The sequence below is a fragment of the Lathamus discolor genome, chromosome 7 (genome assembly GCF_037157495.1).
Source record: "Lathamus discolor isolate bLatDis1 chromosome 7, bLatDis1.hap1, whole genome shotgun sequence".
NCBI lineage: Eukaryota > Metazoa > Chordata > Aves > Psittaciformes > Psittacidae > Lathamus > Lathamus discolor.
Window position 1 is genome coordinate 20768742 of NC_088890.1, and position 26794 is coordinate 20795535.

The 26794-nt window shown below is 41.9% G+C and overlaps 2 protein-coding genes across 3 annotated transcripts in view; one reads left to right on the forward strand and one right to left on the reverse strand.

Moving 5' to 3' along the window:
• SYN2 (synapsin II) overlaps window positions 1-26794 on the forward strand; it is a 174375-nt gene that overhangs the window by 88148 nt on the left and 59433 nt on the right. The window lies entirely within an intron of this gene.
• TIMP4 (TIMP metallopeptidase inhibitor 4) lies at window positions 1690-24872 on the reverse strand. Its single transcript, XM_065687618.1, has 5 exons — window positions 24570-24872; window positions 9130-9227; window positions 6297-6411; window positions 5481-5605; window positions 1690-5305 (listed from the first exon to the last, which is right to left on the reverse strand). The coding sequence occupies exons 1-5, from the start codon at window positions 24835-24837 to the stop codon at window positions 5108-5110; spliced, it is 804 nt and encodes a 267-aa protein (XP_065543690.1). The 5' UTR covers window positions 24838-24872; the 3' UTR covers window positions 1690-5107.

A 26794-nucleotide genomic window follows, 5' to 3' on the forward strand; every position in this document is an offset into this window, starting at 1 on the left:
TGTTGCCCTAGACATCATCTCAGGTTTTTTTTTTTGTAGGTGGATTTGTCATGAAAATACACAGCTTTATAAAATTTGTTTGGTTTTGGTTTGTTTGGTTTGGGGTTTTTCTATGCAAAAGAAGTGTTTGATGCCTTGGGGATTTATTCGTAACAGGTGGAGAAGCAGAACCACGTCTCATATTTTGAAAGATGGTTTTTAAAATGGTAGTAAGTTTTATACCTCTCTATTTTCCTAAGAATGCCCAAGGTTAAAGCTGGTGTATCATTTCCTGTGCATAATTTATTGTTCATTCTTCATTATTTTATCAGCTATTATTCAGGCTCCACAGAGACATGGTCATAGCACCAAGCCTGTGAGAGTTCAAGGAGTTTGGTATGATGATCATGTCACATGGTTTAGTTTTAGGTGGCCTTGCAAGGAGCAGGGATTTGGACTCGGTGATCCTTATGGGTCCTTTCCAGCTTGAGATACTCAGTGGTTCTAGACTCTTACTGAAAAGGCAAGCCTTTTTAATGCAGTGCTAAATTGCAGTACATTAAAAACAAAGAAAATACCCTATAATGTGGGAACAAGGATTAATGTGTTAGATTTTAATTTTTACATAGTGTCTACCCATGCGATTGCAATCTGCTGTCTGGAACAATTGAATTCAAATTCAGTAATAGACCACAAACAGGAAATATGTGCATTTGGTTATAAGGCTTACTTTGCTTAAGAGTACAACAACTATATGAGTGGGTTTCCCCCTCTTCCCCTTGTTCCTCTACATTGCTCATTAATGTCTGAACTGATAAACTATTTCTCTTTTGTTTGAACTCCTAAATGTTACTATTCTCTACATCTGAGTATCTTTTCTTACATATTTCTATGTAATGAACGTTAATCTGGAGAAAACGAATGCACTTTGGTGTTGGTTGTGCTGGGCTGTAGTAGCTGATTGGGATGAAGCTCATTTGGTTTTGCCTTCTAAAGAAATTATTTGGAGCTTCATGGCTTGAAAAAACAATCAGGCAACATGGTAGAAGCTTGCATTTTATTCCAAGTTCTAAGATGGGCTGTAAGATGATCTGGGTATCAAGAGTCATCTGTTTGATAAGGGTAGATTTTGATGTTGGGAAGTTCTTCCCTGTGAGGGTGCTGAGGCGCTGGCACAGGGTGCCCAGAGAAAGCTGCAGCTGCCCCATCCCTGGCAGTGCTCAAGGCCAGGTTTGGACACAGGGCTTGGAGCAAGCTGCTCCAGTGGGAAGGGGTCCCTGCCCGTGGCAGGGGTTGGAAACGGAGGCCCCTTCCAACCCAAACCAGTCTGGGATTCTGTGATTCTGCGAATTGAAATCACATCATCCTGTTTAAATGTTGTTGGTTTTAACACATAGCTAGCCTCACTTATGTCTGCTTTGATAGAATTTGATATTTTCAGTTAAGTCATTTGTCGTAGTCCCTCTTGTGTTTGCTCCTTCCTTTCTTATTCTCCAAGTTGTAACCTAGAGCTCTCTCCCTCCCCTCCAGTGCAAACCAGCTGGGGTGGGGGGAGCAGGGAAAGCTCCAGATCCCTGTGACTTGAGTTTCCAGCTGAGCGTGCCAGAGGTAGGGTTGTGCTTCTGCTCCTTTTGCTTCTGTCATACTGCGGTGATCATTTGTACCGAGTCTTCAGAGGGCAATAAAAGGTAAATAAACAAAGATGCTGGGTTTTTTGTGTAAAAATGGAGCTGCTTTAATGAAACACTTTTTGAAACAGAAACATTCATCTCAGACTGATTATACAAAATGCTGTAAGGCTTTTTGAACTCAGTGCTGGTTGAGTCATATGCACAGCCTTTCCCTCGGTAATTAGTTCCCTTTCTTTCACTACATTCCCACTTCTTACGTTCTCTGTCATGAAAACAAAACAACAGCTTTTTCAACATAATTGTTGGACAATTTAATGAAAACTTAGCTGGAATATTGAGGGAAAGCCAGCAATATTCGAGGTGTTGTTTTTCCAACTGTTCACCTGTACAGTCTCCCTTCTCTTACCATAAGTCATGTGGGTCATTTTCAAATGAAAATCAAAAGTTGCACCAGGCTGTATTTCTGCTCTGACCTTTCATATGACACGGACACAGTTTCAAGCAGCAAAAATAAAATGCTGTAAAAATAATCCACTGGTGGTAATACATCAATGCCACTACAACAAAAATCTTGATAGGGAAATAACATGCTGGGAATGCTGTGTTGTAGGTAATCCTTTTCATAGGCTTTACCATTGCTGAATCTCAGGGAAGATAAAACCTCGTTCTGAGAGGGGTTTCTGTAAAGTTTTTCTTGCTGTATTTACTGATATGAGTTAAAACTCCAACATCTTTGTACCATCCGTTGCAGGAAATTTGGCCAGATTTGTGCCCAGACAGAAATCAAAGTGGATGGCTATTACTTTTGAGACAGCTCATATGGGATATTTTATGGCAGGTCAAATATCAAATGTTTTCAATTGGCATACAATTCGTAATACAGTTTGTTCATAAATATCAAAGAAAACATGTATTTTTACAAGGTACATGAAGAAGGCAATTCTCAGTTGGATTAGTTGTGTTTAAGATCTGATCCCTATAAAACTGGAACAGAAACAGAACTATGTTGAGTTAAAAAGCAGGAAATATCTGTTTGCTGCACAGTGCTATTCAGAAAACACCATTGCATCAAAATGGATTTGGAAACAAATGCTCCACTGTACGTGTGCTGAATAGTAAGAGTAATTAGCCATGCTCTTGATTCAGCCTTTGTATGGTTATTAAACTCTTGCAGGCTTGTCTAGGAGTGCTTTTGGTTTGACATGCGGAAATACGGCCTCGTTTTTAAGTCTTCCTGTAAATTAGTGATATAAATGCTCAGCACTGACAGTAAATAGCACTGTCAGTATAGGAGCTGCGATATCAACTCTTTTGGGGAAGAAATGTAGCCTTTGTATTTCATTCATGTAAGCAGCCATGGTAAGTCTGTGGTCCAAATTAGTGCTGGGTAATTTTTGGTTTGCCTTTAGCAAAGGAGAAAATGAGCTGGGCTTTACTTTTGGCAGCACGGATTGATGGCGTTTTAATTTAGGATTGTAAATTAAAAGAGCAAAACTGATTTCCAGTAAGTAAAAAAGAGAAATATTGACTGTTAAGGGATATATATTCCTCAAAGGAATAATGGCATGCCTTCCCATTGACACCGCTCCATTTGCGCTTCATCGGAGTTGTGTAAATTTAGCCACCGAAAAAGTAAGAATATTTATTCTCACAAGAGCATTTCAGACCTGCCCTTTAAATAGGGATTCATGCAAGTGTCAAAATAAACATTAGAAACATGAACAGATTATGTCACCAAAATCATTCATACAGTTGGTTTTTAACAAGTGTACATTGTATATCCAATACAGCATAACTCAGGGTGTGAGAAGATACATGGAACATGCTGAATTTGATGTCCAGACTACTACTTCATCAAATTTAAGCGCATAGGCACCTCTAATTCCATTCAAGATGTGCATATATTCTTTGCAAGTTGAAGTCCCAGGGGTTTTATAAGATCCTAAATCAAACGGAGTAAGGAACTGTTTGGAAGAGTGGACCCTTGAACCAATAGACAGTAACAGCTCTGATACCTGGTGAGCCCATGGGCTGGAAATGTCACACTGGTTAGCAGGAATGAGCCCAGTGTTTAAATAGACCCGATCTAACCAAAGGAGAACAGAACTGCCTATATCTCTCCACCTGTTGTTCTGAAGCCTCCTGTGAGGAATACATGAGAGTGATTTGTAGCCAAAATTGGGATGAAGTGAAAGAAACCCAATGAGGAAAATTGGAGAGAGTAGAATAGATCAGAAATGGCAGCCATTGCAGATTCATACCCTGCGCGATGGGTCTCATCCAGTTTATGGAACGAGCAGTTGTATAATTGTCTGAACTTTGGCATTTACTGAAAGAATTTAAGTTTTACCGCTGTGAACTGAATTACTTTTGTAACTTAAGTATGTGTGAGATTAGTTACTAACTGCACTAATCGATTCGTAAAAGTTAAGACACTAAAAAGCAAAGTACGCTGTAACACATCTCTAGTTCATGTATGACAGAGTATGATGGGTATTCATGAATCATTAATGTAAATTTAATCTATTCAATATGATCAAATAATTGAGAGCTTAAAAGGAATCACTTGTGTGTAAGTTAGTATCTATTGCATATATTTTTTTACATGAGTTTCTAAAGCCAAGGCTTTTAACAGTGCTGAAATACAATGACCTAGTCACATATTTAGAGAGGCATTATCAGGTGCTGCAGCTGCTGTGATGCCCCACATGGTTTCTGTAAATATATGCAGTTTTAGCCTGTTGTTACCTGTGGAGGTTCCATAAAATGCTGAAGCATTAGAACACGTGGCTTTTCTTTCATCAAAATATACCTAGTCCATACAAATATTGAATTGGGTAAGGGGATTTTGATTATCAAAGCTGTTTCTTAACTTAGTTATCCATGAAATTGTAGATAAAGAAAGCTACGATTTAAGTAACGTACGAAATACAGAGCATAGATTGTTTTAATCAGAAAACCGTTCAACTTGTTTCAACAGATAAGGAGATAGAGGGATTTTTTAATCTTTTTTTATAACACATTGTTATAACACTTTACATATACACTGTACAATAATTCTTTTGTATCAGAAGGCTTTCATACAGAAAAAATAGTTCTATAAAACATTCTGTAGTTCATCATGGAATGAAACATGGGGCTGGAATGAAACTCTTACGCTGCAAGTTAACAGAAATAGGGGACAGAAACCTGGCAATTCTTTTGTTCTTGTACATTCGTATTGGTAAAAGGGAAACTTGATGTGCCTTAGAGGACACAGAGGAGCATTCTCAGCTTGAGCCTCTCTGTACAAAGCGTAACTTTACAGAGTAGCTACTTCCAGGAGATTTGTTCCTCATCTTGCGCGAGTGCCAATTCCACAGACTCGTACTTTAGCTGTACAGGACAAATAGTTTTTGTTTCTAAGCAACAGATACATTAGAGGATGGCAGTTCAAAGCTGTGAGCGTGCAGTGTTTGATAGAATTAGCCTCCAAGGCTTTCTAGAAAGTGATGGGTTTAAGGTTCGCTGATATCAATAAAGTCTTTCTCTGGGGGAGGACCACCTCGGTACCAGCTGCAAGTGCCATCGCTTCTCTTGATGCAGGCATAGTGCTTGGCTTGGTGCCCATACAGCTTTCTTTCTATCAGCCAGTCTGTCCAGAGGCACTCGTTCGGTGCAGTGATGGAACAGGGCACCATGTAGCAGGTCGTAATCTAGAGGTGAAATAGGGCATGAAGTCAGCATATTGCAGGTTTCAGTTAAACAATATTTATTCTCATGTAATATGAAATAGTTAATGTACAGGAGAACAGTTTCCAGCAGGGAGAGCTGCTGATGCCTGTGAGGGGGCTCCACTGTTTGTTAGCCAGTGTTTTGTTCTATACTTACTTTGCAGCCACAGCCCATTTGGTATCTCTGATTAAGACTCTTCTTTTGAGACAAGGATAAATCATCCCATGGTTCAATGTAGTTGCATAAATGGATGAAGACTTTACCATCATTTAAAATTTGGCCTACAGTGTGGAAAATTAGAAAAATCAGGCAAGCAAATAAAACTGTTTTCTGAATACTGAGATCAAGTGCAAGAAGACCTTATTTAAAAAGCCCCTATATAAGTTACGTAAAACCTGTAGGTTATAGAAATCCTATATAAGTTTTTAACTACACCAAATAGGTCATGTTTCACAATCTTTTCAAGGAGTGTCATTAGACCTGAGTGAACTATTCTGCTGATGGGGCTAAATAAATGTAACAGCTTTAAGAATATGTTTCAGAAGATGCTGATAATCTGCCAGCAAGAGCTGGATGCAAATGCAGCAGGAGGTTAAACTGGCTTTCAGGGCTCCCTGGAAAAATCTCTAATTACTTAGAACCCCAATCTGCATACGTGTGGGCATGTGTTGTCTCATTAAGCATGTCTGCCATTCCTGGGAAAAGCACTGCTCTTGGCTTTAGACAGATAATGATGCCATACTTCCTATTTACTAATGGTGTGGTTACTGACCTTCCTTTGAAGCTGCTTTAAGCTTGCTAAGGATGGAAAGCAGGTCAGATCCCAGTGTAACTACAGCTTTACACAACTGTACATTTCATTGTGCTTGTATTATTTAGAACATAAATATTTTATCACAAGGGCTGGCGTATTTTTGCAGTCAGAGCAGTTACTTCTGGCTCTATAGGTACATTAGTCTTGTTACACTTTACCTGTCAAAAGGTACTGTTTTTTGTTGTTAGCCTCTAGTTTCACACCGCAGAGCGACGAATCAAAAGGGGTATAGACATACTGGACATCCTTGACCTTTTCAAATCCTTTAAACATCTGAAAATGATCAGACACAGAAAGTCACTAATGGAAAACAAACAGGAATAAACAGTTGCAAACAACAGCTGAAAGAAGTACGTGGTGCATCCCTTTAAAAAAGGTTCTAACGTCTGAACTGGTATGAGGAAATACCAACAATTGGACCCCTTCTCCATAGTAAATGAAATGTGTCCATTATTTTTCATTTTGAGAAGGAAATTAGGCCTTAAGTTTTTCAAATGATAGGGTTTTTAACTGTGCTTTTTCAGTGGTTTTGGTGGATTTTCACAGCTTTCTCTTAAATTTATTTTCTACTGGCATCTTCCATTTACAGAGTAATGCAGGGACAGCATTCATCTCCCACACCATCCTTTGATTCTGTGATCTTAAGCAAGGTGCTGCAGCATCATTTTCCACAGCCAGAATTTTGCCCAATGCAGCCTTCTCAAATAACTGTTGGCAAATGGGATCCAACTCTTGGAATTCCTAGCCTGCAGTGCTAGAGTGGATGGGTTCAGGATCAAAGCCTGTGCAGCGTTCAGGTCACTGCTCCATAACCAGCGTTTCCAACTCCGACAAGAATTCTTAAATAAGCCATTAGATCAAAACCAATTTACTTGTGTCCAAAAGCGAGAAAGAACCGTAAGATGCTGATCACCCTCAGCATGGCTGTCATCTCCTAAGATGAGCTCACTGAAACCCCAGCACTAGGGTGACATTGTGCTGTGTGCTGACAGGCGCAGCCATCGGTCACAGGGCTCTTGGGACAGCTGTGTCACTGGAAAATGAGGTTACTTGAGTCCCCTCAGGGGATGTAAATAGTACAGGGCTCTAGAGAATACGCTGTAATGTGTTCATTTTTCTGCAGCCTTATTTATGGAATAAAAAAAGCCAAAGTTGTTGCCATTGGACTTCTGAACCAAAAAGATTAGATGTGAATTTGAAGTACTCTAGTAGGAAAAACAAACACACTGAACCTGCCATCTTTGAAACTTGCATCCCCTCCTGCTGCACTTCAATCTACCTTACTCAGGGTGTGGGTGCTAGACAGGGGTGTCTAGTACACAGTGACTACGACAGTATTGTCTGATTTGAGTTCTCTCTACATTAGGAAACTTTGGGTTGGGCTACAGTGTATAGTAGGGTGCAGCTTTTCTTTTAGTATCTCATTACTTCATCTGAATTAACTTAAGAGGCATTATGCAGGTAACAAACTGATTTAGCTATTAAATATATATGTATTTATATCGCCAGAGCGATGTATAATGGGGATCTAGTTAATTTTTAAGTGAGTTTGGTGTTTGTTTTTAAATCAAAGACTTGAGCTATCTCTGCTTTTAACATAGATGTTTGTTAAAGCATTTCTTAAGATGATAATCTTTTGTTTAACTCATAATTCATATTTGATCTTTTCAGCTCCTGCTCTTCTTGAATCTCTTCTGGTCAGAAGAGAGAAGTTGAAGGGTGGGACTGTTAAAACCCATTTGTCTTTAGACTAAACTTGCATGTAATGATGCAGAGCATCTTCTACTAGAAAACAAATCTCTCTGATTTGTCCAGTCCCAGCTACTTGCCTTCTGAAGCTCGGCAGAATTAAGTAAAGCTCTCATACTGATGCCTGAGTTTTGAACAGGCCTTCACTTAGAAAAATCTGGGAGAAGCTCCAAAGCAGGTCCAGTGTACAGGTCTGTATCAGAGATTTCAGCATGCTGTTACTGAAGGATGGTAACACAGACCAGACTTCTCAGTCTATTTTTTGTGCTGAAGTGTAAGACTGTTTGCATTTCTATAATGTTACTGAAGCACTGCAGAGTAGCAACAGAAGATTCAAGTGCTAATGGAAGGAAAGAGAATTGCTCTGATATTTATATGCTTACTTCTGTAAAGAAACATTTCAAAACATCCTTAATGCTTTAAGATGACAAAGTGGCAGATGGTGAAGAGTTTGGGGATTTGTTTTAACAAGGTAAAAAGAACTGGCTTGTTAAAATTGCTATAAAACCTTATCAGAAGCTATGTGTGGTAAGCACCCCTGGGAATATTTTGTGATATTCTTTTTTACTGTAGATTATTCTTACTAAAACTCCTGTGAGATGATCAACTGATTCAGTTTGAAAGATTGCATATTTATTTTTTAAACAGGTAGTGTTAGATTGGATCTAAGGAGGAAGTTCTTTCCTGTGAGGGTGGTGAGGCGCTGGAATCGGTTGCCCAGGGAGGTTGTGAGTGCTCCATCCCTGGCAGTGTTCAAGGCCAGGCTGGATGAATTCTTGGGTGGGATGGTTTAGTGTGAGGTGTCCCTGCCCATGGCAGAGGGGTTGGCACTGGACGATCTTGAGGTCCTTTCCAACCCTAACTATTCTATGATTCTATAACAATCTGCTAAGTGTTCACAGTCAATGTCATTATATATCTATATATAAAATATATAGATATATAATGTCATACAAATAATATGAAACAATATTTTATGGAAAATTAGAGATAAAACAGCCTGGGAAGCGTAAGAAACAAAACCCAACCCAACAAACAAAACCCCCACCAGCGCACATCAACAACTTCTAACTGAAAGAGACTACATGTATCCTGTGTATTCCCAAAACAGGTAGTTCATGATCTGTTTTACACCAGTGAGAGGCACCTGGAGCCTTTTCCATCTTAAAGCCTTTAAGGACTATAGTAATATGCATAGGTCATCAGCATTGAACTTCAGAATAGCTTAGTGATTCCATGTACCTTTATTTGTTTGATTTCATACCGGATCATTTTGTGGGTATCAAGAGGATTATCACTGGCAGGAACCACCTTCTCACTGGATATTTTTGCTCGAATCACTGTAATAAAGAAGAAGATTTAAATGCAAATAAGTATATGCCCGATTTTATAAGCAAAGGCAAAAAATACACTGATAGGTTTTAGCATTGTTTCACACTTCACCTAGAAGTAGATTTTAAGGCTTGAATCCCATAAAAATTTTATACACATCATCATTACAGTCAGTGAGCAAGGGAAATGACATGGCTGTTGGTGATGGAAGAACTGTTGATCAGTTAAATAGACTTGAAGTTAACCCTCTGAAAGACCATGCCAGGCAAGATAAAAACATCAATTTGATGCATGAAATCGGAGGACAAGAAGAGAATCTTCTTCCATTCAGTTCTCTGAGACTATAGGTTTTAGCACTTTTCTTAACACATCATTAGTTGTGTTGACCTGTATAAATTAATTAGTCCCTCATTTCCTATTCATTAAACGAGGAAAGCATGAGACTTCATGGGAGAAGAAATTACTTCTTTTCCAATCTGTTCGAGGCATCTCTCTTGTGTACGCTGTTTAACATACATCATGACTATTAGGCACAGAGAGTAACAGGATTCTATGAACATGGTATATGGCGAAATGTTCTCTGGGGACTTCTCTCCCCGCAGAGAATTGAGAGTCCTGGTTTTGCTTGATCTGGATGCCACTGTTCCAACTCCTCTGCAGGTGCAGTGCTTGTTGGAACAGGCTGTATCTGCAGGGGGATAGGCTGGCAGAGGCTGGAGCAACCAACAGTCAAACCTCAGACCCCACTTCAACTCTATGTCTAATTTGCAGTTGGGTATAGATGGATTTCTGCTAAGACAACTACATCTGCAGGGACCAGAAGTATCCTTCAGTAGGAGAGCAGCTCTCAGATGCCTGTTTTATTTTGCTTTTATTTCTCATGATGAAAGGGACCATTTCTGTCAAAATTAGTGTGAATCAGCCATGATGCTTCATAGAGCAAGTTCAGTTAGAAGGAGCCTCTGGTGGTCTGGTCCAGCCTCTTGCCCAGCTCAAATCAGGGCACTCGGGGCTGTGTCCTAGCTGAATGCGGACTGTCTGTGAGCATGGTGATTCTGCAGCCTCCCTCAGCCCCTGTGCCAGGGATTTCACTCTTACAGTGAAATCTTCCTACTTCTCATTCCCTGAAAAATGTCTCAGGCTGATGCAGAGGAAAATCTGGCATCGAAATCAGGCTTTTCCAAAAAAAACCCAAAACACTTCTTCAGTGTGTTGACCACTAAACATCATACCTAAAGGAACAAGAAACACAGATTGCGGTTTTCCTTGCAGCCAAATAGAGGTCAGTCCCACCCAGTAACGGTCAGTTCTCATTTCCTCACTTATTAGCAGACCAAAGTAAATGTAATAATCAACATGCTGCAGATGCCAACAGCTTCAAAGCTTGGGTCCTCTATCTTTTGGCATGATGCTTCCTCCTCCCAAGCCATTTAAACTCTTCTAAAGAGGCATTTTAGACTTACGGGTTGGGTGGAAGGAAAGAGTTATTTCAAGTATGAACACCAAATTCCTCATTTCAAATGGTGAGTGGCAGCATCACTTTAATCATCTGCAGATGTGTTACGTGCCCACAAATTAACAGTACTTCTTAAATATTTGATCTAATTCAGATAAAAAGTGTTGTGGATTGTGCGTACTGTGCTGCTGCAAAGGTCAAATTAGAATCATGTTGGTTTGTTTTGTAATGCTTTTCTTTACATCATGACTGCCTAAAAAGAGGTTTTCTCGCTAAAGGGTTCATTCAGTGTAAAGGGTAAGGGCTGAGACAGCAGCTAGGAGCAAGCTCCATTAGTTTCTTAATACCATAACATGGTTTATACGCAGGAATCTTTTCCTGCCTACTCAACGCAAACATTTGTAGGACAATTAAAGCTGCTTTCCCCCTTGTGTTTAATATTGAAACATTACTCATTTTCATAGTTTTATTAGATTCCGCATGTTAGCATCTGAGAGAAACCTTCCAGATGATCAGTGATAGCTCAAAGGGTCTCCATGGAGTTAGGCAAGGCTGAAAGCGTAACGTTTTGGGGTTGTCATTAAGGGATCTTTTTCTGGGTATGCAGAAGAAAATTAGAACTATTCCATGTTGTGTGTGTTTCACTCATTTGTTTGTGTAAGAGAAAGCTTCCAGATGGGGAAGGAAGACCAAACTGAGATTTATTTCAAAGACAGGAAAGTTTTATTGTTACAGGATGCCTAAATCTTTAGTTAGTTGGGGTTTACTTTTCTGTTCTCCTGAAACCAGACTCAAATGCACACGGATCTTTTTGGGCCTTTTAATTCTTCTTGGTTTTCTTTTTCTGTGCTCTAATATTTTTTTGCAATCAGTGCCGTCTCGCTGTCTCCTGAAACCTCTTATTCATGTGGTTGCTTCTGTTTTTAACCACAAGCACTTCCTGACGTAGCATTCCTGGGCCCCGCCATCTCCCTCACTCCACTCGTGGTTCGGATGGTGGTTATAGCTCAGAATTCCTCCTCGTCTGCACTTCTTTTCAAGACATGGTTCCAAGTATGCCATGACTTGGCTTCTCCTCTGTTCGACCGAGAACAACCTCTGGTTGTTTAGTGTAATAATGTCATTTTATCTTGGACTGTTATTGGTTCCGTATGAGAAAGTTACATGTATGAAATACATATGCATGGTCTGCATGTTCTAATGCCAGTAATTCAGTCTGCTGCAGATTTGTTCTGCCTTAAAAATATGTATGGTTTTCCAAAAGGCATACTATTTGACTCCAGGATTCCAGTGGTGGGACGTTGTGTTTCTGCTGAGCTCCCATTTTAACTCGCGGCACTTTCCTACAGTGTAAGCCTTTCTCCCCGCTGTGGAGCTGAAGGTTGTCTCAGGTGACTGAAGTGAAAGGAGGCTGATGTGATGGAAGCCACACAGGGCTTGGGCAGAGCCTCGGAGCCTCGCTCACACTGCAGCTCTTGGCTCCCACGAACTATGCTGAATCCATAGTGGTAACTTGCTGCCTCTGAGCAGCAGCATCCTTCCAGCAGGCGTCTTGAGGAGGAGTCTGTGTTTCAGCTGTAGCCTCCAGTTCACTTCAGGCTCCGTTAGCTGTCTAGGCAGAAATTTAATCTTCACTGCTTTTAAGTGGTCTTTGTCTCGAGAAATCAGGGAATTGTATTTCATAGCACATAAGCTTATAATCAGCATCAGCTTTGCTACAAGAACCTGGAAATGAGACTTCAAAAGCTATGTTGTCAGGAAGAGGAAGGTGTAAGTTACTGAAAGGTTATGAACAAGGTTGTGATAATGACTCATGCAGCTATTTTTTTTTTCTTACATTTATTGCCTCACTTCAGCCGTTACATTTAATTACCTAAAACACGAGGAGTGTTTTTTGAGCACTTATTTCTACCTGTCTCTTTAATGCCTGACACTTTGATCAAGGTGTTGCCAGACACTATTGCTCTTGTAGGGACAAGGAGCAAGTGGCACAAGGAGAGGGATCTACATCAAAGCGTATTGTCATGTGGTGGATGGGTTGAGGACGGCATCCTTATTATCTATGGGAACAACAGAAGAAAGCAAAAATAGGTGTGCAAAAATAGACAACACAAGTGTTTTTCTGAAATTACTATCAGAATATGCAGGGTGAAATAAAGTAGAGCTATGGGCACATAATATGTCTGTATGTTATTTTGAAAGCCCCTATATTCAAATGAACTTTTATCTATAAAAATACGTCCTTTTAGCAGAATGAAAACATTCACATGCACAATATGCAGCTGTTTCTGCTTTGCATTCTGCTCTAAGATTACTTAAAACTTCTACCTCCCTCTCTGTCTGCCTATCAGAGGTTTTTTTGGGTTAAGGGAGATGTTTGCACAGGAACAAGTGCAGGAGCCCCATCCACGGAGAGGTTGAGTTTATTCAGAACCTGATGTTTCAGTTCAAAGATTCTTCTTGTCCAAAGCCATGTGGATTGTTTGGGGGGGAGGAGGGTTTCTTGGGGAGTTTTTATTATCGAAAGCATATATAGACCTTTTCTCAAAAGAGGTTAGTGAAAGGTCTGCTTTCTGGATTTTGCCTCATTGCAGACACTTCTGGGAGATCCAGCACTACTTTATATAACCAAAGGAAGTAAATACCAGTGCATGCAGAAGTTTCTCCTGTTCCTACACTCGAGCAGTTCTGTTACTCTGGTCATAGGCTCCTGAAACCATGCTTGGAATGTGACAGAAGCTGTAGTGCATCTTGTATGCTCACTGAAAGTGTTTATGAAAAGAACATCAGGAGAATAGAGCCCAAGTTGTTCATTTGGAGCTGTAAAGGTGAAGTTTCTAGACCCAGCACAGGAAATAATTGCATAGTAAAGCAGGAGACAACTGCAATGAAGCTGGGCTCTGTGGGCCACCCAGGGGTGCTCTGCAAGTGGCCTTTCCTGTGCTGTGGTGACAGGGTTGTGTGACTGCTGCGTGCGTACTTTGCCCTTCAGTCTAGAATCTCCCTTCTTCAGTCTGAATAGGGGAGAGGAGAAGGACTTCTTCTAAAACGTGTAAAACTGTCTTTATGCTCTTTTTGCAGCCCTCACTGTGAAATGGGAGTTCTCTCTTCTTAGCTGCATGTCTCACTGGTGCTAGTACAGCTTAACACCATCTGATGAACAGATGCCTGTCTGTTTTTCAAAGCATTTAAATTAACTATAAAAGGCTTAATTAATTTTATATGCTTTGATTTATTTTGCAGTATCATAAGGAAAGCTTCCAGAATTGATCAACTAATCAGTGACACATAGTGCTGATGACTTTCACTTGACTATTGGGCTAAATTACTATGCAGTGACTAGAGACTGCAGTACAGTGCTAGTAGTGCCACAGGTTACAGTACAGCCAGGACAAAACCCAGCCAAGAGTTGCATTGTCTTCAGAATGTTCATCTATAGAATTAAGAATGGGCTTTATTAACACCCTGTCACTGCTCCTCTATCGGCGATCAGTGCAATCTAGGACTATCCCCTCCTTGTAGTATACAAGTGCTAAAACATTTTGTATTCTGTAAGAGAAGAATGGGGGCAAGTTGGCCAAAAGAAGACAAAAGTTAGTTACTGATTGGTTGACATGAACATAATGTTTTAGAATGTTTAATTACCTGCCTAATGTGTAGCTTTACGTACACTGATTGCATTCACATACTAGTCACTAAGTAAGAGAATGTGTCCATTGATGTGGGAAGTAGTTGTGGAAATCTTTGCCTGTGTTACGTGTGTTGCTTGGAGCAGGAATCGCATCTGCTGCTTTTAAAGGAAACAAAGTAATGAGTAATACTATCAAGTACCAGTACCAGGAGAATTATGTTATGGCTTAATAAGTTGCCCTTAACCTGAAATGTTTAAGGCCTTTTGGAAGTACGTCCTTTAGCAGCAAATCCTCTGGTTTCTCTGTTCATGCTGAACGATTTGCCAACTGCAGGCTCATAAAAATGCCAATTTTTTTTATCCCATTCCCACTTATAATTTTCTTCATTTTTCTCTGCTCTGAGTCAAAAAAAAAAAGGCTCTGCTAGTGCTATAACTCCATTTCACAGATTCTGAGTTGAGACGATCTGTACTGCATGCAGAAAGGTCTGTACTCTCTCTTCAAAAGCTAAGCTACTGTTTATTGCTACAGTTATTTGATTTTCCGCTGGGAGGCAAGTAAATCCTTATCTTTATTCAGGATAACTAATCAGAGTTAAACTCTGAGGCAGCTTGCACTTAGCAAATGGACTCAAATTTATTTGTGATCTTTCAGAATCTGGCTGTTAGGAATTTACTGCAAGGGCTTCATCTTCTGTTTGTTATTGGACTACTTTTAACTTCTTTAAAGAAGAATTTGGCATCCATGTGTTTTAGGCTCTGTTCTTTTAATTCAAAACATGCCCGTTTGATTCTGCTCCTCTATTTATATAGATACATTTTTATAGTTTACAACAGTCGTGATTCTTTCTATGGCATCATCTAGAGACCTCTTCTGCCATGGGTGTCCAGATGTTTTACCATCAGCTGGTTTTGCTGTGTTTGGGGGTGGGGGGGTTAATCAAAATTTGCTGGCCAGCATCATCACCTCTGGTAGGATTCATGTATTTTTTTGATGGGATTCATGTATTTTTCTCTTTTGCTACAGAAGATCTTGGAGGGGGGAGGTAGCTTGGAAGTCGAGTCTAGGGGCTGCATGAAAACTGATGCATTAAGTCAGAATGGACAAAGATCAAAGTCATCAAAGATGACTGCTCAGTCCCCGCAGGAGTGCTGACAAACAACTGACGCCACTACCAGCTTGGTGATGAGACAGATCTAACAATACACTGCTTTGAGGATAAGTCTGGCACATCTGGCCTATGTCTGATGTTGTCACAGCCATCCAGTGCAGTTGTCCACACAGTTCTTGCTTTTGATGCTTACAACATGCAGGAGAATGCAACCATTCTTTTGCAGTGTTGATTTCTGCATTCTTATGCAAGCTTTTAATTGTTTCAGACTTCAGTAGAGAGAGAGAGATGATTACTTCAGGCTATCTGCAGAGGTGCTAGATCATACTTACTCTTCTGGCAGTGGAAACCTAACAGTTTTCTCTTACAAGAATCGAGCAAGGTGTGATTGAATGCTTTAAACAGCTGAAAAAGAGCCAGTGTGTTCAGCAGACAGCTCATCTATTGATTTTCCTTTCAACAAGACAGATCAGCAAACAGTAGTTTCATTTCCAATCTCTAACCCAACTCAGATGTTTGAAGCTGCTCTACTAGTTCAATTTTAGATATAAATAGTATGCACCAGGAGCAAAGCTGGCCCAGTACCGAGGGGATCTGAAAAACTCTATTCCTCTGTGTTTGCAGGATGGATTTCTGATCTGAGTCTACACATTAATATTCACTCTTCCTCCACAGCTCCTAGACCTAAAGTCAAGGAGTCTTTAGTTCAGAAGACGTTTATGCCAGCTAGGATGTGAAGGCACTTTTATGTTGCGGAAGAGCATAACTTTAACAATAGTAGGCTTTTTTCCTTTATTCTGTGGAAAGCAGTGCTTGGAAGAGCATTGCCTAGTCCTTCCTGGTGGTGCTTCCAGCATGAGAAGGTAAGTGTGGTGACCTAACAAACACATCTGTAACTGAACAGTCTTACAGTAAAGATTTCTCACTAAAGAAGAACTCTGTGGAATTTTTGAAGTGGAAGGTTGATTTAAAGTATTAGGCCAGACCTAAATTCTACTAACCCAACCCAACATAGAAAACTAGGAGAGAAATAAGGAGATAGAGCCACATACTGGACATTGAAGGGATAGGTCATAGAATCATAGAATAGTTTGGGTTGGAAAGGACCTCAAGATCATCCAGTTCCAACCCCCTGCCATGGGCAGGGACACCTCACACTAAACCATCCCACACAAGGCTTCATCCAACCTGGCCTTGAACACTGCCAGGGATGGAGCACTCACAACCTCCCTGGGCAACCCATTCCAGTGCCTCACCACCCTAACAGGAAAGAATTTCCTCCTTAGATCCAATCTGAACTTCCCCTGTTTCAGTTTTAACCCGTTACCCCTTGTCCTGTCACTACAGTCCCTGACGACGAGTCCCTCCCCAAATAGATCGGAAAAGGTTTTGTGTGTCAGTCAGTATGGGTCCCTCTACCAACTGATCCTAGCCACTAGCCTTTAGTTATAGACAACAGCAGTGAAACACCTTTCTTTTTGAGATGATAAGTGGGGATATTTCATCATTCATTATTCATGGCATCTTTATTGAGAATTAGTGCATTCCAGCTCACTCTCCCAAAAAACCCAGGAATGCTTCTGAAGTCAATAAAGCAAATACCAGGGATTATGTTATTACCATTTCATACGGATATTAGTCTGCATGGTACTATTGTTCAATGTAAATGCTTTGTAGAATTCAGTTACTCTTTTGTGTTTTGGTAACACAAAACTGCGTTACCAAACTGCAGCCAAAATGCATTTCCATTTGATGCTTTCAGAACGTAGGAGGCCTACACTTGAGCTCATTAGGGCTGTCGGGTAGGTCAGGATTTTGTGACTCTGTGTGTTTTTGGCTCGGGATCCAAAAATCCCTTGTATTGAAGGCAGGACTTGATGGAGTTTGGCTTCTCAGTTAAACCAGAGGATTATGTGGTTCTATTTTCTATTAATTAGGAGAATACATTCAATTTATGAGAGTGAAAGTTTAAGATTTAGTTTTTACAAACTTCCAAACAGAGGAGGGGAGTGTTTTTAACAGATAAGTGGTATTCTTTTAACTTAAATATTACCTTAAAAATAGCCTGATTTCCTAATGTTGTTCAAGGTCAGTTCTATTTTTCTGCACTGTTTTTACAGCTGCTGCTCGTGTTACCAGAAATACTTCACAAGCCTCAATACCACATCATTTGACTGGTAATCAACATCTGCCTAATTTCAGCTGAAGAATAACACTCTCTTTATACTCCAAAGCCTGTAGAACAACATACATAATGTTATTGTAGATTTCCATTCATAGCTGCATGCCCCTTCCTCTATGCAGAAGAAACACCACATTATTGAGATATGTTTTAATGAGGAAGTTAGGGATTAAAGTTGGTGAATTAATAGGATTAAGAGTTTGGCAGTCTTTCATCTTCTATTATTTATTTATATTTTAATCTTTGTCTCTAATCTTGAATTGTGTTTTCCCCACAGTGTGTGTAGAGTATTGGGCTTGAAATGCTGGGGATGAGTTCTTGAGCACTACAATGCATGCTTTTCAATAAAAGTCACCGAGTTCCTGAATTTCCTTCTGCTGCATTTATAGCATTTTCAGCAGTGAGTCAGTGTTACTGAGGTACTCCTAAATCAGCATCATTCTTCTGAGATTTCATGTTCCTACACAAAACTCGGCTCTGTTTTTTCCACAAAAGCCGCGTTACTCCGCAGTTGTCAGCGGTGTTGTGCTCAGTGGATTTGGCTCCATAGAATCCTGTCCGGTTGTTCAGTTTCATGATGCCGCCTCATTTTACAGCTTTGAAGCTGTTGGGAACACTGCCATGAAAAAATTCACTGAGCAGAGGGAAGAAGAGTGTCTGGTTTTCCAGACAGAGCCCCATTTTCATGCTTATCTGTCGGGGTTCTAAGGGCAGTAATTTACAGGAGATTGGAAATTACTTCTTAGGCTTCCATGTTATTGGCAATGCCAGTCTAGTCTTGAATCCAGAACTGAAAAGTAAGTTAGGAAGCTAACTAGACATGGAATTCTGAAGTAAGTTCTCAAAATGCTGGCTTCTGTCTCCAAACCTCAAGCAGGTGTAGGGTTATTTGTAGGTCTAATTCAGGTAATACTTCCTACTCCTAAGGAGGAAATGGGTCTTTATCCTAGAAAGCTGTTTCACCAAGATTTGCCCAGTGTTAGCTGCAAACGGAGGGACTCGTACTGCTATTGCCATAGCAGCACTAAAACTATTCACTGAGAGTGAATAGTGAGGTGCTTTATTGAACATTCAGCAAAGATTGGTACAAATACGTGCGGTTGTAAGTAGTGATTAACAGCACACTATCTCTGCAGTCACTGCAGGCAGTTTGGAGGGGTTTGGATGGCATTTAGAAGTCAGGCTCTGATGCCAAGAATGTGTATGCACTGCAGATGTAACTGCAGTGTAGGAGGCAGTTTGTACCAGCGATGGGCCATTGCAGGGTTGCAGGTACTTTTTGTTTATTAAGAGCTTCACTTGAAGTGCATCAGTAGCTACTTCGCATTAGATAACTCCCAAGGGTTCGTATTGTCTAGGGGGTTTAAATTTTATTTGTGAATACTATACATATGTATAAAAGTATACGTAAGAGAGAAGTGAAAAATGTCACTATGTATTTCTTTCATACTTGGAGAAGTAAGGAAAACTATCACCTTTTCTGTAACTGGCTTTGGCAGGGTGTTATCCAGCCAAAACAGGTGAATGGTAGGTTTGGTATCTATCATTTATGAGTCTGTTGAAGTGTGTGTTAAAAATGTCTATTTCTCAATAGTTTTTATTAATGAACTTAGTCCTGTAGCAAAAAGTGGCCATAGGAAGGGTATGACTGTTTCTGATCCCTACATCCCAGCACTGCTCTCTGAACATCTGTGGGGCTCAGCTGGGCACAGGTCTGAATTCAGCTTTTCTCAGCCCCTTGCTGAGGACGTGAGGCTGAGGGGATTGTTTGTTTTCAGCCCCTCTCCATTAAACCTACCAAACAGGAATAACATCACTTCTGAGAGCAGTATAATTTCTAGCTGGTTTTAAGATGATTCATTGGTTAATATAATCAGGGTTCTGAAAGTACTGCTCTGGCAGCATGCACTGGCAGCAGCACTAACAACTTGCCAGGTTGCTTGGAGCGAGCTGCTCTAGTGGAAGGTGTCCCTGCCCATGCCAGGGGGTTGGAACTGCATGAGCCTTAAGGTCCCTTCCAACCCAAACCAGTCTGGGACTCTATGATTATCTATGATAATAGAGTCCCACAGCTTCTTTTTCATAATTATTTGTGCAAGAAGGATGCTCAGGTGCAGCGCTTCTCCTGTTGTTATTTGAGAGAGAACAGGAACAGCAAAAGTCCAGTACATTATTTCTATAATGGAAGTCACAATTCTTGGAATAGAAACTCAGCTTTCATTTTGGAGGGATGGAATGGGACCCCTGAGAAATGATAGCTGTGTAATTCCTTTCATTGGTGACAAGCTACTTTAGGAATAACCTATGCGCTGTTGTCACCAATTGCTCACTCTAGAGGAAGGACCTTGCTAGGAAGCCTCCCTTTGGCAGGACAATAATACAAATACAGATCATACACCATGTGCTTTAACCTTTCTGTGCTATGGAGGAGAGTCTAAAAGACTGTAGGCAACTCTGTGCCATAAGCTGGGTGACCCCATGTCTGTTAGTGGGGTCTGTGACCTAGGATGTGCCACGCTCTGCCTGCTCCCTCAAGCATGGCCTTCAAGAGTCAGGAGGTGTTGGGGCACTGCTGAAACCCCCCCAGAAGATGAAGGTCTGTTGCATTCCTGTCTGTAATGGTCTTCTGGTACATGGTGTGGTTACAACTGTGTGAATGCTCTACTCCCAAACACGGAAAGATGCGTTACAAAGCTGCTTCGTTTTGTGTCAAAACCCCCACTGCAGGTGCTCATCAACTTGAACATGCAGGTGTCATATCTGCATAATCACACTGCTCGCAGCAAGTGGTCTCTGTGAGATGAACAATACAGTGAGTGCATATAATGTAATACAGTAAAAATGAAACATAAATCTACTTTCATGTCTCACCTAACTTGGAAGAAATGCTGTTTGCATTGCTAACACATTTCCCAGTGCTGATTTTTCCCATCAGGACAGTTACTTCCCTCTCTAATAATGTACAAATTCATCCACTCCAGTACAAAACTAGATATTATGATGCAGAGAGGCAAAATTGTGGGACACTGAGCCGTGGAAGTTTTATTAGGAAATTCAGTAATAAAGAAATAGTGTATTGTAATGTTATCCTAGAGCTGACTTTGCAAATTTAATTCTGGTGTATTTAAATATGAGTTTTACTGTTACTTTTATATGTGATTAAAACCTAATTTATCATCTAGCACATCTTTACAATGCCTGATCTCAGTGATCTTACGAGATTTTAACGGGCTGAAAATGCTGCCAAGCTCCAGCTGTAAAGCTTCCATCGTATTTGAAGTGTGCCACTCTTTGCCAAAGCTATAGAACTATTCTCTGAAGCTATATTACATACTGATTTGTACTCGAGGTCTTTTAGTTCTGTTGGAGTGCGGTGCCCAGTATTTAAGAAAAATACCATTTTTTATAGATGCTTAAGAAGAAACAACAGTAAGTTTAAATCAGAAAGATCACATCTAACTTGGAAGGGAGGGTACTGGTGTTACATATCCAAGAAATGCAAAGTGCTTACATATTCATCCTGCTGTCCGAAATATAACCTTGCTTATGCCTACGGGGGAAAGCCGGCATGATTTACAAGTGTCAGACTTTGGAAGGGAATTGGTCCTCTCTTCAGATATCGTTTCTCTCTCCGGATTGTCTAATTTGATGTGAAGGTTGGTTTAGGTTAGTCCAGGAAGACTGAAGTCAGTGGTAAAAGGGAAATCTGGTGTCTCAACACTACCTGGTAAACTCAATTGCATCCATGGTTCTCTCCCAAAAGAGCCATTATCAGAGGAATTTTCTTTCATTGCCTTGACACTATGGTGCCTTGCTACTGCATTTGAAACATTAACCAGCATGTCCTCATCATGTTTAATTGCAGTGTGGAGAAAGCCTCCTGGATGCTTCAGGGGGACAGGGGTCAGCAGTGGTAATGAGCAGCGCATGGAACTGCAGTCATAAACCTGCCATCTCCATGCCCAGTGAAAGTCCTCTTGAGAAGTATGGGTATTCTTTGGGGCTTGGGGGCATTCAGCACATGTTAGGAGGGCCTCAGCACCAGTTAGAAGAACACAAGAGGGATACATCCCCTTTTTCCATAGCAGGTGTGTATCTTCATGGTGGCAGGCACTTCCTGATCGGCCTCTCTTTGAAGTTCAACACTCCTGAGAAGTTCATGAAGACTGCTCAGATTTGTACAAGTTCACACCCTCTTACAGCTACGTGGGCAGATAACTCACCAACTTGGGCGGATGGCAGGACTGGCATGGCACTCGTGACTTACTGCCCATCATTACATGCCCATCCTTGCAGTGTTACAGCCATGTAACACCTGCGGGGCTCTTCACTTACTCCTTACTTAGGTTCAGCAGGACCAGAAGCTCTCTTTTCCTCTAGGTCTGTCACAAAGCCTGTTACTTCTGTCAAGTTACTCAGGTTGCGTGGGTGTTTAGAAAGAGAGTAGAGCCACAAAACCCTCCCGGCAGTAAAAGCCAAAGTATCACAGCATTAATCACAGGAACAAAATAAGTGAGAAGAGCTTGTCCCAGACTTAAATTACTTTATCTGCTTGTTTTTCTCATAGAAATGCTAAGCTTGCTGAGTGGCTTCACACATTCAGTTAATGGCTCAAGTAATGTCTAATGACTCAACCCCCTCCACTTCCGTTTTCACTCCACCCAAATGACAAGTGATCATAAAGGAAATGTAAAATGGTAGCGAGTGAACTGAGAAATAATGCAGTGACCCAAGTGTGTGCTTTGGGCTTGTCTCAGCTTTTATTTTTCTGTGGAAGTCAGAGGCATCTCATGGTTTCTCTCTTTTAAACGAGATGTGCCGGGGTTTTGCTCTGTGAGGAAATACTCGGATGTGGTTGTGGGTAAATGGATGGATGAATTCAATCACTGAAAGAACAGAATAGTCTCAGCAAACAGCTGGGTTAACACTGGACTCCTATAGATCTTGGTAGCTGAAGAGCTGTCCCTTTGTTTAATCTTTTGGAAGTATGAAAGTGTTGAAATTGGGGTATGGATTTTCAGATTTTCAGTTTAATCTTTAATCTTGTTGAATCTTAAACACACCACCCCCACCCAAATATCTTTCAATACGGTGCTATTAAGAGGAGAGGTTTCAGTTACGCTACAGCACAGGATGCTTACTGGCGGTGTGAGCTTCCCAGTCCCTCCTCAGAACCGGGTGGCCCCAAGGACACAGGAGGGTGGCTTCACAGCCACTGCGCATCGAACAGCAGAGTCCCAGCCTCAGTTCCCAGGGGATGGTGCTGCCCCTTCCCATGGGCAGCCGCAGCCTGCAGCCTGCTGCCACACATGGCATCTAAACCCGTGGCTGCAGGAGGAGCCACCTCTGGCACCCTGGTTAGGAGGGATTCCTCTTACACGGGGCACATAGCTCCACTGGTCTTCCGCAGCTCCTTTAAAGTGACTTTGTTTAGGAAAGATATTGTTGCCGTAGGAAATCAAATAATTCATCCTTAAACGCTTAGGGCAGATTTTATGCAAATCCTGTATAAACCCATGTATGCACGTATTTATATGAAAGGATGTCTACATGTCTCTGACATTTTATAATATATAGAAATACTGGTTTCAAATTACAAATATTAAACAAAGGGATCTTTGCTATGAATGTTCCATAGCCAAAAGGAGCAGTTTACTTAAACAGGAATATTTATAGACGTGAGAGCTTGGGCATCAAGTCCAAATACAAAGTAGTTGTGTTTTACAATCTTCAGTGTTCAAATAGGAAAGCCTATAGCTACCATTTGTAAAATGTACCTAAGACTAGAATAAATCTTACTGCCTGCCATCGGAATGGCCAGAACAGCTTTCCTGAGGAAGGTGCCTCATAACAAGTATTTTGATTTTCCTCTATACTGTGAATTTTGTTGTTTAGGAAAATCTCTACAGTAAGTCTAAAAGCCATCACTTTCTGATGTCCAGGAATGCAGCAGAGGAATATGGCCCAATGTGCACATACAGAGTTAAGCTCCTAGTCGCACAGCTTCTATTTTCTGTCCCACCTTAAACAAGCCCAAGTTTGTAATGCCTGGTGGAGGTAACTTCATGAAAAACATTGCTTAACACGAGCAAATTAAAAACCAGTTTAACCGATGGCCACAAACAGAGTTTAGAGTCTGTCATGGCCACAAAGATTTTGTGTCACGGTATAAAAGCCATTAATCAGTATGCAGAAAGTACTGCCTGCCCATAGAGATGCTAATTTTGTGACACTTTGGAAACTCATGTTCTACACTTACTGGCCACACTAGATGGAAGCTAAACCAGCCTTGGCTTGAGCTGGGGAATCAGAGGACTGCAAAATGACACATTTTCTTATCCCCATGCAGGCTAATTTTGAGATCTTGAGTTTCTTTCTGTGAGCTGCTTGTCAGCCCCAGTGCAGACTGAGTATCATGGAACACAGTCGTCCTAACGATGGCAAGTTGTGTTCGTACAGCAGTGCTGCTGCCGGTTTGGCTGTAGAGAATGAAGAGCCCGTCACTGTCCTGCTCAAGTATTAGGAAATGACAAAGTATCCAGGAGCCCATTGAAGCAGTTGTGGTGGAGCAGAACAGAGACCGAGTGTTTCAGTGTGTAGCACTGGGGCTGTTATTTTATGTCCTGGGGATTCAGTCCTCCCGAGTTGTTAGTGAAATACCCATGTGCATGGTTCATACGTAGCAAGCGTATTTAGCTACGCGAGTAACTGCGGGTGCTGTTAACAGTAGCCATGTGAAAGTTCAGGTGTTCTCCCCTGCCTGCTCCAAGTTAGGACCCGTAGAGAAGCAGTTCTTGCTTAGAATAAAAAGCCACGAACGAACACAGCCATTCCGGCCGGTTGTGCCCTCCAGCGGCGCGGCTCCCAGCGGGGTTTCCGCGCACCGCTCCGCACCGCTGCGCACCGCTCCGCCCCGCACCGCCCCGCCGGCAGTCGCAGCCCCGCGCTCCCGGCGCCGCTCGCACTCACCCAGGGCCGCGTCGCAGATGAGGTGCTGGGGATGCGCGGGCGCGCAGCTGCAGGCCCCGGCCAGCAGCGCCGTGCGCGCTGGCAGCAGCAGCAGCAGCAGCGCGGGCAGCGGCCCCAGCGCGGCGGCTGCGCGGCTCATGACGCCTGGAGCGCGGCGGGTCCCGGGGCCGGCCGGCAGCGAGCGGCGCGGCTCCAGCGGGCTCGGGGATCCCTCTAACGCTCGCTGCGAGCACACGCTGCGGGGCACCGACTTCTGCTTCCCTGACATAGGACCCTCTTATTTATGGCCCGGACACTAACTCCTAACCCCGCCTTCCGTTAAGGCAGAAGCACATCATTGGCGAAAGTTGCTGCACCGGAGGAGAGGTTACCTTCGGGAGCGCTGCAGCGCTGCTGGTGCCGGTTAGGGGAGCTAGTCGTGATCAAACGCCTGCACAAAAACATCTTTGGTGAGCCTCTAAAGCGCACTTTTCGGTCTGAGCAGAAGAAAGACTTTATCATTCTCCGGTAAATCTCCTTCCCGTTTGAATTCCAAGCCTGCTCCTGCCACCTCCTCTGCTTTGCTTTGGTCAACAAAGCCGCCCTTTTTCCAGCTCTGTTTTCATTTGCAGCCCCTGATCTTCCCCGGCACTTATGTGCGTTTTCTTGAGCTGACGTCCCTGTTCGCAGCCTGGACAGAACTTCATTCATGGAAAGGCACCGTTTCGGTGCTCTGCTTGTGAACCCTGAACAATTGGCAGTTAACAGGGAATACTGGGTTAAAAATAAAAGCTGCAATAAAAGGTATATTTTTAATCGTTTCATCACAGATTTAATTTAAAATAACAGATTTAACTTAAAATAAGGAAAATGCGCTGATGGCGTATGGAACTGGATGAGCTGAAGGTCCTTTCCAACCTAAACCATTCTGTGATGCTACGTTGGACGCACCGCCTTTTCTCTGTGTTCCTTATTAAAGTGCTAATCACCCCAGATCTGTATCTGGGGTTTCTGACTCACGTTGTACTTGGGACACAGACATAAATACAAGAGTCTGGGAATCTTTTCCAACTCCAGATCGCTTGTTGCTGTAGCAATCTGGATGTGTGGAACATGTATCGTACATCCTCTTTCTATAAGGTTGTTTTGTGAGGGAGCAGCATAAGGTTTGATTAGAGAGCACCAAAATACAGCTATAGCTTGCCATGCAGGACCGAGCTGCTTAAAGAATTGCATGCTTTGTCACTTCACAAATCCAGTTTAGGAACTGAAAATCCATTGCCATCATTTCATAGAATCATAGAATAGTTTGGGTTGGAAAGGACCTCAAGATCATCCAGTTCCAACCCCCCTGCCATGGGCAGGGACACCTCACACTAAACCATCCCACCCAAGGCTTCATCCAACCTGGCCTTGAACACTGCCAGGGATGGAGCATTCACAGCCTGCCTGGGCAACCCATTCCAGTGCCTCAGCACCCTCACAGGAAAGAATTTCCTCCTTATATCCAATCTAAACTTCCCCTGTTTAAGTTTTAACCCATTACCCCTTGTCCTGTCACTACAGTCCCTGACGAAGAGTCCCTCCCCAGCATCCCAGGCACATGAAAATTTACTTTGTGAGGCTGGGATTGGGGTGTTCACAAAGTAGCTTTTCACCTTTCTGTACATGGGGGCGCATTTCACAGCAGCAGGCTGATCGTGGTTTTGAATAGTGCGAAGTCAGGTTTACAACTATTAGTGCTCTGATTCTTCTTTTTATTCCTCCCATCACCCGCAGAGACATGCTCAGTCTGTCGAAAACAAGCGCACAAATACCCAGAATTACTAGAATTGGGTCTCATTTCTGGATTTTAGATCCACATTCAAATCCGAGCTCACCATACTGTACCCTGCGTCCTCATGTAGTTAATTTTTGTTTTTCCAGCCTGAAGTTTTGGCTTTAAATCATGAGGTTGGACCTAAATCCCGGACTAACACCTGAAAATAATTTAGACCTGTCGCTATCTCTGTTCTCACCTAGAGGAAGCTTTTCATGTGAGTGAAAAGATAAAGAAGATGTGAGGCTGAACCCTTACACAGGGAGTTCAAGGCATGGAACAAGACCAGATCCAAGCAGGTGTTTCAATGGCCTCTGTGGTCAGTGGTTGTATGTCTCAAGTCTGACTTAGGGCAGTAGGACTAGGAAGTGATGAACAAAGTGAGGGCCATTGGTTGATATCCAGGTGATATTACATGGCTGCTGCT